The sequence below is a fragment of the Gossypium raimondii genome, unplaced genomic scaffold (assembly GCF_025698545.1).
Source record: "Gossypium raimondii isolate GPD5lz unplaced genomic scaffold, ASM2569854v1 Contig00314, whole genome shotgun sequence".
Lineage (NCBI taxonomy): Eukaryota > Viridiplantae > Streptophyta > Magnoliopsida > Malvales > Malvaceae > Gossypium > Gossypium raimondii.
Genome location: NW_026291414.1, coordinates 2,501 through 15,000, shown reverse-complemented (window position 1 = coordinate 15,000; position 12,500 = coordinate 2,501). Strand labels below are relative to the sequence as shown.

General features: G+C 32.6%; 1 protein-coding gene, 1 non-coding gene and 2 pseudogenes across 2 annotated transcripts in view; 1 reads left to right on the top strand and 3 right to left on the bottom strand.

Moving 5' to 3' along the window:
• Nucleotides 1–1,357, bottom strand: part of LOC128038789 (maturase K-like) — a 1,538-nt pseudogene extending 181 nt beyond the window's left edge.
• A 5,523-nt stretch (nt 1,358–6,880) lies between these two features.
• LOC128038782 (ATP synthase subunit alpha, chloroplastic-like) lies at nt 6,881–10,534 on the bottom strand (annotated as a pseudogene).
• Nucleotides 7,304–7,375, top strand: TRNAR-UCU (transfer RNA arginine (anticodon UCU)). Its single transcript has one exon. It is a non-coding gene; the product is annotated as a tRNA-Arg (tRNA).
• Nucleotides 10,535–12,281: 1,747 nt separating the features above from the next.
• The window catches only part of LOC128038780 (ATP synthase subunit a, chloroplastic-like), a 906-nt gene continuing 687 nt past the window's right edge, over nt 12,282–12,500 (bottom strand). Inside the window, exon 1 of the mRNA XM_052627426.1 lies at nt 12,282–12,500. This exon is cut by the window's right edge and continues 687 nt beyond it. Within this exon, the coding sequence (XP_052483386.1) occupies nt 12,435–12,500 (66 nt within the window). The 3' untranslated portion in view covers nt 12,282–12,434.

The following is a 12,500-nucleotide window of genomic DNA, read 5'->3' as shown; positions in this document are numbered from 1 at the left end:
GTCTTTGAACAACCATAGGTTGTTCTGAAAATCATTATAAAAGACTTCGCCAAGATACTTTATTTTTCCATAGAAAAATTCGTTCAAGAAAGACTCCAGAAGATGTTGATCGTAAATGAGAAGATTGATTACGGAGAAAAAGGAAAATAGATTCGTATTCACATGTATGAGAATTATACAGGAACAAGAATAATCTTGGATTAAAAATCGAAATAGATTTCTTTGGAGTAATAAAACTCTTCAAATTACAATACTCGTAGAGAGAGAACCGTAATAAATGCAAAGAAGAAGCATCTTTACCCAGTAGCGAAGGGCTTGAACTAAGATTTCTAGATGGATGGGATGAGGTATTAGTGCCTCTAACACATAATTTAAATGTGAGAATTTGTCCTCTAAAAAAGGAAATATTGAATGAATTGATTGAAAATTATGAGATTTTGCGGCTTCTGCCCCTTGTGAGTAAGATATTAATCGTAAGGAAAATGGAATTTCCACAATGACTGCAAATCCTGCCGCTATCATTTGAGAATACAAATTATTGTTGTGTCCAAAAACCGGATTTTGGTTGGAATCATTAGCAGAACTAATCAAACGATTCTGTTGATCCATTCGAAGAATTAAACGTTTCACAATTAGTGAACTGAATTTATTACTATAACCCTGATTTTCAAAAAATCATCGATTTATTTAAACCATGCTCATGAGCAAGTGCATAAATATACTCCTGAAAAATAAGTGGGTATAGGAAATCGTGTCGGCGGGATCTATTTAGTTCTAAATATACTTGAAATTCCTCCATTTCAAATTCGATTTGAACCAAAGATAGGGATCTATTCGGTTATTAAATGATACATAGTGCGATACAGTCAAAACAAGGTATTATAGTAAGAAAAGAATAGATACCTCGGAGACAGGCGGATTCATCAACGGATTCTCTATCCTATCTTTTCTTTTGCCATCTAATTTATTTATGTTCGTTATAGGATAAGAAGACGGTTAGAAATCCTTTATTTTTTCAACCCAATCGCTCTTTTGATTTTGGAAAAAAATATCTTTTCTTTATCAATATACTGCTTCTTCTACACATTCATGGCTAACCCATAAAGGGAATGCCTAATAATAAGGACTCATAAAAAAATCGATAATTTACTCATGAGAAAAACCTTTACCCCATTAGGCACTAATTTCTTTTTAACGTTTAATTAGATCAGGTAATCATTCAAATTGAGAACAGAAGCTCGTTACTTTTTGTTTCCCTATAATTGGGGCCGTAGAGCTCTATCCATTTATTCACTCGACCCAACTTTGAATTCAATTCATTTTTTTTGTTCCGCACCAAAATTCAAAACGGTTTTTTTGGAATGATCCGGAAAAAAGGATTCTTAGAATTCTCCATTGCTACGACATGCTCTTTTTCCATCCACTCTTTCAGGATCAGTCGTGGTCTTACAAACTCTACCGATGGTCTGAACGAATCCCTTTCTTCATACAAATGTAAAAGATGCTAGTCGCACTTAAAAGCCGAGTACTCTACCGTTGAGTTAGCAACCCGAAAAAATTAGAATATGTAGATCCAATCGAATAAAAAATGGAATTGCACTAGGCAATCAAAACACGAAATTAGCAAAATTGAATAAAAAAAGACACGAAATTCTCAGATAAAACCATAGAAATAGAAATAGAATAAGTGAAAATTTGCGGACCGCCTCCTGTCTTATTCATTCCATTGTTATCCATTTTTTTGTTTCAATACAATTACAATAAAAAAATTATTGTATCACAACAAATTCAAAGAAAGAACCCATTATTTGCATTATTTGAATCAAGTGAAGTGCCAAACGAGGATAAATGGATCTATTTATCTATGATCGAATTATATTTGTTCGATACACTGTTGTCAATATGATTGTAAATTTTGAATATAAATGTTGAGAGTTGAGAAAAGAATAAAGAATATAAAAAGACTCCAAAAATACAATGAAAAAAAGAATTCATTTTTTTTTTATTAATTATTATTAATATTTTCTTTTTATATGTTATATGTTATTTTATCTGTTTTTTATCTTATTTTAGGTTGTTTTGTAAATGTTTAAATGCAATTACTTCATTTATTCACTTGATCTTTTTTCTCTATTTTCTATCAATAAAATTGGCTCAATAAAATCGGGTTTTGTTGTTATAGAACACGGTATTCTAGATTTTATAGTAGGAATATTCTATAGTAGCAAAGCAATAAGAAATACGAATAATCAATTTTTTAAAAATAAAAGTCTGAATAGACCAAAAGAGGGGGGAGGAAATAATAAAGAAAAATTTATACAAAGCTAGATATGAATCATCCACACCCTCTTTTTTGGATTTCATTAATTGAATTTTGTTTGATTAAGACTAAGTTCTGTAAAAACACCCGCCTTCTTTAAAATATCATGAACAGTTGCTGTGGGTTGAGCTCCTTTTTCAAGGAAATAGAGAATGGCGGGAACATTTAAATAGGTTTGATTATTTATCGGATCATAAAAACCCACTTTTCGAAGATCTCTTCCTCTCTTCGATCGAACATCAATTGCAACGATTCGATAAACGGCTCATTGGGATAGATGTAGTTAAATAATACCCCCCCCCTAGAAACGTATAAGAAGTTTTCTCCTCGTACGGCTCGAGAAAAAAATGATTAATTAAAAGTTATGTCTATGTATGGAATTAGAATGTATGGAATTAGAATGTCAAAAGATCCATAAACCAGCAAATCAATTAGACATTTAACCCCGTCTTTTTTTTCAAAAAAGAAGAAAAAGCATTCGTACTCTCATAACTCAAGTCAAATAACTCGCAAAATGCTCAAAAATAACCTTAGGCATTCCTTTATTGAGTGGTCTCTAACCCCTTTTTTGTTTGTCTCGCTTAGAATCTATTACGATTCTTCATTTTAATCTAGTTGTTGAGAAAATGGAAAAGGGTATTTCCTTGTTCTAGGATCTTTTATCTTTGCCTTGAATCATTGGGTTTAGACATTCCTTCGGCGATATTTAATCATTTCAAAAATGGCAGCAACATGCCCTTTTTTCTCTCTTTTTTTTTTCTATCAAAGAATCATATGAACGATTAATTCCCGCATGATACACTTTTGATCGAAAGAGTTTTACCAATTCCAACAACTTTTCTTTTTGATTTGAAAATAGTTGGAATCGGATCCTTTCGATTTCTATATCACAAATAGACTTACGAAGTTGTTCCAACTTATTGATTTCCATTAACTAACCCTAGATCCTTGCCCCTGAAAAATGGATGTTTCTCTTCGAGCTCCATCCTGTACTATTTACATTACAACCCAACAAAAAGACGGATTCTAATAGAACAAAGGATGTCGAGCAAAAAGCACCTTCATTTCTACATAACGGAAAGTGGTGGGTTTTGACATCCACAGCTGATCATGTCCTTCAAGTCGCACGTTGCTTTCTACCACATCGTTTCAAACGAAGTTTTACCATAACATTCCTCTAGTTTGGAGCATTGATTCAATTATGGAATCATGAATAGTCATTGGTTCAGTCGATACATAGTAATCTATCTATACTTTCTATATGAAATCAATTTCCTTCTATATGCTATATGAAATAAATAAATAATTTAGGAAGAAAAAGCCTCAATAAGAATTCAAACTACCCCATATTGTATGATTGTCTGAATGCAATATTTTTATTTTTTTTTTTATTAGAATCGAAAAGTTTAATTAGAATAGAAAAGTATAATAAAAGTTAAAAAAAAAAAATAAAGAATATCATTAATAATAATATTACGAAAATACTAATAATATCACGAATATTATAAATAACACAAATAAACTAATCTTTTTTTTTGAATCTACCGTGCATCTTCAAATAACCCGATAGATCAAATAACTCGGTAGAATAGATCCAGCAATCTCACAGTTGTTCGAGTGCCAATCTTAAGAAATCATTAAAAATCAAAAGCAAGAATCACATTTTCTCCACTACTTGACTGTTAGAAAGAAGGTTATTAAAAAAAAAAAAAGAGCAATTTAGATTCGGATATGGTTATTCTGATATATAAATAGAGTATGCTCTGGGACGGAAGGATTCGAACCTCCGCATAGCGGGACCAAAACCCGTTGCCTTACCACTTGGCCACGCCCCATTTTGATTTCTATTTGAAACTACTAAACACTAATATGGGTATTCCTTGTTCGTCAATTCCAGTTCCAAATAGCTATAGCTATGGAATAGATTCTTGCTACGATTTTTGCACGTATGGATAGAGAATTAAATCGAATTTATTGATCATTACATAGAATTCAATTAAGATATTGTATGAAAGTATGATTTCTTCTATTCTCTTGTAAGAATTGAAGGCTTTTTGATTGGGTGAGTTCAAAGAAGTATTGTTTAGTCTGCCTTATTTTCCTTTCTTCATTTTTTTCCTTATATCAAAAAACATATTAATAACTCAATCAAAATTATCTCCAAGAACAAAATTTTGTTATGCTTAATATCTTTAATTTGATCTGTATCTGTTTTAATTCTGCCCTTTTTTCGAGTAGTTTTTTATTCGCCAAATTGCCCGAGGCCTATGCTTTTTTGAATCCAATCGTAGATTTTATGCCAGTAATACCTGTTCTCTTTTTGCTCTTAGCCTTTGTTTGGCAAGCTGCTGTAAGTTTTCGATGAGATCCTTAATACTGTCCTAGAAAAATTCATGAGTGATTCAAGAAAAAAAAATTCTAACAATTGAAAAGATCAGATAAGTCTTACACTATGAACGAACCCTCAATTCAAAGATTCAAATTCTTGGATAGCCCTGATAAATCTGGATCATCCCATTTCCTCATTCTGACCCTTTTCGCCGAAGAACCCTATTTAGATTAGAGTCCGCCACAATATATAATTGTTGGTATGAAAGAATTTTTTTTGTAATGAAAAACTCAACTCTTATTACAAGTGAATTTCTGAAAATTTTTTCGATTTCTAGAAATTTAGAAATCACTTTATTTCTTGGTGTCAAAATCAAAACAAAATAGGATATGTGGTATAAAAACGGGGAATCTATTCTCTTTTTTTCCAAAAAAAACTCTTGGAGATTGTGTAATGCTTACTCTCAAACTCTTTGTTTACACGGTAGTGATATTCTTTGTTTCTCTCTTCATCTTCGGATTTCTGTCTAATGATCCGGGACGTAATCCTGGACGCGAAGAATAAAAAAGGGAGAGTTCCTTGCTTCATTTTTAGAAATGGTATTAGGATTTGATCTATTCCACTACCAAAAACCGAAACGGAAAGAGAGGATTCGAACCTCGGTACGAATAACTCGCACAACGGATTAGCAATCCGACGCTTTAGTCCACTCAGCCATCTCTCCTAATTGAGAAAAGATAATTACTATGTTACAGCACGCAAAAGAAAGGCTTGAAAAAGCCCTTTTTGACTTTGTTATATAGATTATGTTATATAGATTATTATTTATCTATATAGAGTATTATTAATTATATAGAGTATTATTAATCCATAGATATATAGATTCTAAATTTTATTATTATTATATAGATTGATTATATAGATATATCCAACTTTTCTATAGAGATATAGAACTTTTATCAGTAATTCCATTCCATTTATATTCTATATCATTTATATTTTTAAATAAAACAAGGGCTCTAAAGAAATATCTCAAATAACAAAAAAAGAAAGAATATCGCTTTGATTTCGCGCAAAAGGGACTTTTAAATTTCCAATTTCCACGGACCGGCCTGGTCAGTACCCGGCCGGGCTCATTTTTTATTTTCAACTCAAATAACTCATTTTTTCTATGATTCTGCGATCTGGCTTGTTGTAACAAAAAAATCTTGTTATTGCATTGAATCAACAATCAGAAGCAGAAGAAGTCCTATTTCCGTTCCTATGATATAGAATCAAAATATTATTTCTATTCTTTTTCTTTCTTCCTATTTCTTTTTATTTCCATTTATTTTATATTTTACTAGAATAACTAGAATAAATAATAAAAAAACTATGGATTTTTGCACAATCCATTTTTATGTTATTTATGTTATGACTAAGTCCTTTTGTCGAATCCTATCTATCAAAACTCCTATAACACAAGTCTTCTGACAAAAGGTGGCAAGGCCCTAATTTTCAGGATTTTTTAGGCTCCTATCTTGTAATCCTATCTTGATTACGCCCAATTCCCCTGTTCGACAAAGGGTCCCTTTATATACAATAAATATACAATAAATACAATAATCGCATTGTAGCGGGTATAGTTTAGTGGTAAAAGTGTGATTCGTTCTATTAATCCCCCTAAGAGTTAAGGGGTCCCTCGGTTTGATTCATATTCCGAGCAAAAACTTTATTTCTTAAAAGGATTTAATCCTTTACCTCTCAACGAAAGATTTGAGGAAGAATATACATTCTCGTGATTTGGATCCAAGGGCCAATTAAATTAGATATAATTTTAAATTATATTCTAACTAAAATTGAAAATTGGATTATGAAATTACGAAACATAAATTTTTTTTTTCAATTGGATCAATACTTCCAATTGAATAAGTATGAGGAAAAGATCCATGGATAAAGATAGAAAAGTGTATTTCTAATCGTAACTAAATCTTCAATTTTTTTTGATGGGATAGATTGAAGCAAAATAGCTATTAAACGATAACTTTGGTTTACTAGAGACATTTACATCTTGTTTTAGCTCGGCGGAAACAAAATGCTTTTCCTAAGGATTTTCTCAAATAGAAATAGAGAACGAAGTAACTAGAAAAATTGTTCTATTCTAATCCCACTCTTCTAGAAGGATCATCTAGAAAGCGAATTGTTTTGAATGCATTCAGACAGAAAAGCTAACATAGATGGTATGGGCCGAATTCTTATTTCATTTCGTTCCTGCCTTATCTTTATCTTATTTATATTCAATTTTTTTGATTTCTTTTTTTTTTATTTATCCATCTTCCATAAAGGAGCCGAATGAAACCAAAATTTCATGTTCGGTTTTGAATTAGAGACGCTAAAAATAATGAATCAACGTCGACTATAACCCCTAGCCTTCCAAGCTAACGATGCGGGTTCGATTCCCGCTACCCGCTCGATATTCGAATTCTATCTATTCTATCTATTTGAATATTTATTAATTCAATTCAACGATGCATTAGCATCATTGAATTGAATTAATAAATACGCAATTCCTAACAATACAATTTTTCACATGTTCTTTAGTTTTTCCAACCAAGAGAAAAGAAAAAACCGAACAAGAGAAAAAAAGTCAAAATGTCAAAAAATCGTAATGAAAAGCGTCCATTGTCTAATGGATAGGACAGAGGTCTTCTAAACCTTTGGTATAGGTTCAAATCCTATTGGACGCAATTTAGAATCGATTTCTCTATATTCCATTAAGTTAGAATTTTCTATTTATAATTGTTCCTGAAGTCGAAAACGTTCCATTTGGTCCTGAATAGCGTCTTTCAAAAGCGTTTCCGCTTCCTCAGTGAATGTCTTGGTAGAAGATATGATTTCTTGGAACTGAGGTTTATTCGTTTTTAAGTAAGTACGTAACTCAACGAGAAATTTCCTTACTTGTCCAATTTCTAATGAATCAAGATAACCATTCGTTCCGGTATAAATAGTACTTATCTGTTCTGCCACCGTAAGAGGAGCTGATTGGGATTGTTTAAGCAACTCACGTAATCGTTGACCTCGTGCCAATTGATTCTGAGTAGCTTTATCGAGATCAGAAGCAAATTGTGCAAAGGCTTCTAATTCGGCGAATTGGGCCAATTCCAATTTTGATTTACCAGCGACTTGTTTCATAGCTTTAATTTGAGCCGCCGATCCTACTCTGGAGACGGAAATCCCCACATTAATAGCAGGTCTGATTCCAGCATTGAATAGATCGGCGGATAAGAATATTTGTCCATCTGTAATGGAAATCACATTAGTAGGAATATACGCCGAAACGTCTCCGACTGGGTCTCAACTATTGGTAAAGCAGTCATACTTCCTTCACCTAACTGAGAACTTGATTTAGCGGCTCTTTCTAAAAGGCGCGAATGCAAATAAAAAACATCTCCTGGATAAGCTTCACGACCCGGCGGTCTTCGTAATAGAAGAGACATTTGGCGATAAGCCTGTGCTTGCTTGGAAAGATCATCATAAATGATTAAGGTGTGTCGTTCACGATACATAAAATATTCAGCCAAAGCAGCTCCTGTATAAGGAGCGAGGTATTGTAATGTAGCTGGGGAATCCGCCGTTTCGGCTACCACAATGGTGTACTCCATCGCTCCCTTTCTTGGAAAGTGGTCACTACCTGAGCCACAGAAGATGCTTTTTGACCGATAGCTACATAAACACATATTACATTTTGCCCTTGCTGATTGAGAATCGTATCCGTGGCTACTGCTGTTTTACCGGTCTGTCTATCCCCAATAATTAATTCTCGCTGACCACGTCCTATAGGGATCATCGAATCAATAGCAATAAGGCCTGTTTGAAGAGGCTCATAAACGGAACGTCTCGAAATAATACCTGGGGCAGGAGATTCAATTAACTGAGATTCAGAAGCTGAAATTTCACCCTGACCGTCAATAGGCTTAGCCAGGCATTTATAACACGACCCAAATAAGCCTCACTCACTGGTATCTGAGCAATTTTTCCTGTTGCTTTTACAGAACTTCCTCTTGTATCATCAAACCGTCACCCATTAATACAACACCAACATTATTTGATTCCAAATTTAGGGCAATGCCTATGGTACCCTCTTCAAATTCTACTAATTCACCTGCCATTACTTCATCAAGACCATGAATACGAGCAATGCCGTCGCCCACTTGAAGGACGGTACCAGTATTTACAATCTTTACTTCTCTATTATATTGCTCAATACGTTCACGGATAATATTACTAATTTCGTCGGCTCTAATAGTTACCATGAGTATTTCCTAATTATTTTTTGGAAGAAAAAAAATAATGCCTACAATCTACAATAAAGTAAAAGGTAAAAAAAAGGGCTAATCAGTTATTTCTTTCATCACCCCAAACAAGCCAATATTAGCGCTAATGGTGCGTAAATGTAACTCGTTGTTTAAAGAACTATTCAGAGTTCCTAGAGCTCCTTGTAAAGCTTGTTGGAAAACCCGTTGTCGGACTTGATTAATCGCTCTTTGTTGTTCAAAATAAATGGTTTCATTTTTGTAATTTTCTAATTGTTCCAAAATCTTATAAGTTGAATTAATCAAATTCAATTTTTCTCGTTCTATCTCAGAGTATCCATTCACTCGAAACTGATCCGCCTCCATTTCTACTTTCCGTAAGCGGGCCCGGGCCTTTTCCAGCCGTTCAATAGCCCCCCCGCGTAGTTCTTCTGAATTTCGAATAGTATTCAAGATCCTCTCTTTTCGATTATCTAATAAATCACTTAATGAAAGTAGATTATCTTTCCATTCATTTTTTTTTATTTCAAAAATTCCATGATCCCTTCCCGAACCAAACATGAACCTTTCGATTCATTTGGCTCTCACGCTCAATTATTTCTTATTTATTGGGAATTAATTCCCAATATCTTTTTTTTCTAATGTAATGAGCTTACCTCTCCTCTCGTCTCTATTCATATTCCAAAATATCGAAACTGATTACTAATACAAGACCAGAATATTCGGAGGATTCTTCTGACCAAAATAGAAAATATATCAAAAAACTAAAAAGTATAATAAAAAAATAATAAATCAAAGATTTACATATAATTTGTAATTTATAATTGTACTTAGAATTGTATAATGTATAATTGTAATTTGTCAGCAAAGTTGTTTCTTTTTTTTCTTCAAATTCAAAGAATTCTTCTCCCTTTATACATAGGTCATCGATTCAGCATTGGAAAAAGGGGCTCAAATCGTTTTATCGACATGAGTGTTTTATATCGAAAAAACATTTTTGTTTTGAAAATATTTCTGTATTTAGTAACATAGTAGTAGAAAGAGTACCCTGCTGCATCTGAACTTCAAACGGGTTTGGCCTTAACCATGTTAATGGTCCCAGATTATTGGTTAATAGAGAATCAAAGTCGATGTACCAATGAATCACGAAATGCTATGGTTCTATAATATGATTTTAAAAATTTATTCAGAAGTAATTCGCGGGATCATGCACTCTTTTCTTTCCTAGTTATAATGAAAAAAAGTACAACTGGGTGAATCCAGCCTATTCTTGAAATAAACAACTCGCACACACTCCCTTTCCAAAAAAGATCAATACACCAAGGACTACACTTAGATTTATTGGATTTGTTGCTAAAATATCGGTATTAACCCCGAAACTCCCGGCGGATGGCCAGTGACCCAAGGAAACGAAAGAATCGGTTACATTTTTCATATGATCTCCTATTTTATTTTAGATAGACTAAAAAAAAAGAACTCGGTTCTTTCTTTTTGTATTATATCGCTTTGACTCCTTTTCCATTTATTCTATTCTATTTATATTATTCTAATTATTCTAATTCTATGTATTTCTTTTTTGTTTTAATAAATTATTAAATTTATTATAAAATTATTCATTATTATGATTATGAATTTTCATTTACCTATGTATAAACGGAGTCAAAATAGATTCTATTTATCTAGTTAGCTAGAAATGTATTTTTTTTTCAATTGAAAATTCCTAATAATAATAATTTTATTAGAATTAGGGGCAGGTTTCATGTCAATGGCAAAATACCTCATTTGTTGCAACACTCTTTAAACAATAAATAAGAAATAAGTAAACAAGAAATTAAGAAATAAGGGTTCTCTTGAACTAAGAAGGGAAGGAAGAAAGCGAGTCGGTGTGATAATTCCTCATCCTCAAATTAATCCTTCCCATGGATTATTGTCCCAACGAATAATTAATTGTAGGTGAAATCTTGATAGAATTCGAAAAGGAGGAGTAAGTCCCAAGCCATAAAATAAGAAAAAAAAATACAAAATTCTCATGTTTATAGGATTAAACAAAGGGATTCGCAAATAAGAGTGCCAATGCTACAACCAGCCCATAAATTGTTAAAGCTTCCATAAAAGCCAAACTAAGCAATAAAGTACCTCGTATTTTTCCCTCTGCCTCGGGTTGTCTCATGATACCTTCTACAGCTTGGCCTGCAGCAGTACCTTGACCAACTCCAGGTCCAATAGAAGCAAGCCCGACAGCCAACCCAGCAGCAATAACGGAAGCGGCAGAAATCAGTGGATTCATGATAAGTTCCTCGCACCAAAATAAAGAAATGGTTAATGATACAATCATCCAATGAATTTTGACTTAATTATATTATTCCATCGCTAAGATTCAACCTGCCGAAGTAACTAAGAACTCCGAATGGAAGTGAGAAGATTATTGAACCGTCAGAACTATTTCGACATCTTTTTTAGGTCCCATCCGCTAGATTTTTTTGAATCCGCACATACTTTGTTCTTCCCTTTCTTTTTTCCAACCCATTCTTTGCTTTGAATTCTTCGTTTTTGTCTTTATTTTATTTATCTCTTTATTCGTTCAATTCATAGTCAAAGACGAAACAGAGGAACTTCTATTCTTCTATTGAATACCTATCTAAATCCACAGTAGTAGGTTGATTAGATATATTTTGAGTTGGTATATAACTAGTCAATATCTAATATCCCATATACATGTGTTTCTTACATAACGTAAACCAACTATTCATGTCTTAGATTCAATTGGATTCTAGAATTCTTCCTCAAAGGATAGACAAGAGCTGTCTTATAGCCATTAGATTCCATATACCTAATTTTACCCCCCCCCCCCTTTTTTTTTCCTAATCATTTTTTTTATATCGTTTTTGTAATGTAAATTCGTCTCTTCCTTTTATTTTTATTTAGCATTATCTCACATGGATACAATCTAAATGGACGAATTCATTAGACCAAATCATTGCATACAAATAAAACATCAATATCAGTATTTGATTGAGCTAAGTTCATGCAATTTATTTTATTATTTATGAAAAAATTTCTTTTGGTCAATCATTGAATTGAATGAAGAAATCGACTGAAATGGGAATCATTCTATATAAAGAACAGCTTTTAAAAATCATAGACCCTAAATTGATACCATAAGAATTCTATTCGAATTAGGACTCATAATATTGAAATTGAATAAACAAAACAATATCAAGATAAAGATAATATTGATTGAAGGTAAATATGATATAAATATAAGTAATAAAAAAATGGACCAACCCCAGAATTTTAGGAAAAGATCTTTTCAATTAGATCTCTTCCTTTTTTATTACAATTTCTAATATCGTAATCTTTTTTGTTATTACTCTAGATCGTCGTATTTGTATATTTATGGTCCCTAAGTAAGTAGATTATCTTGAGTTGCGCATACATTGGATTGGACCAAGCTAAGCTAAAAAAGAAAAGGGCTAGACTATTTCAAAAAAAACTAGTCAATGATGACCTCCATGGATTCGCCTATATAAGCCGCAGCTAAAGTTGCAAAAATAAGAGC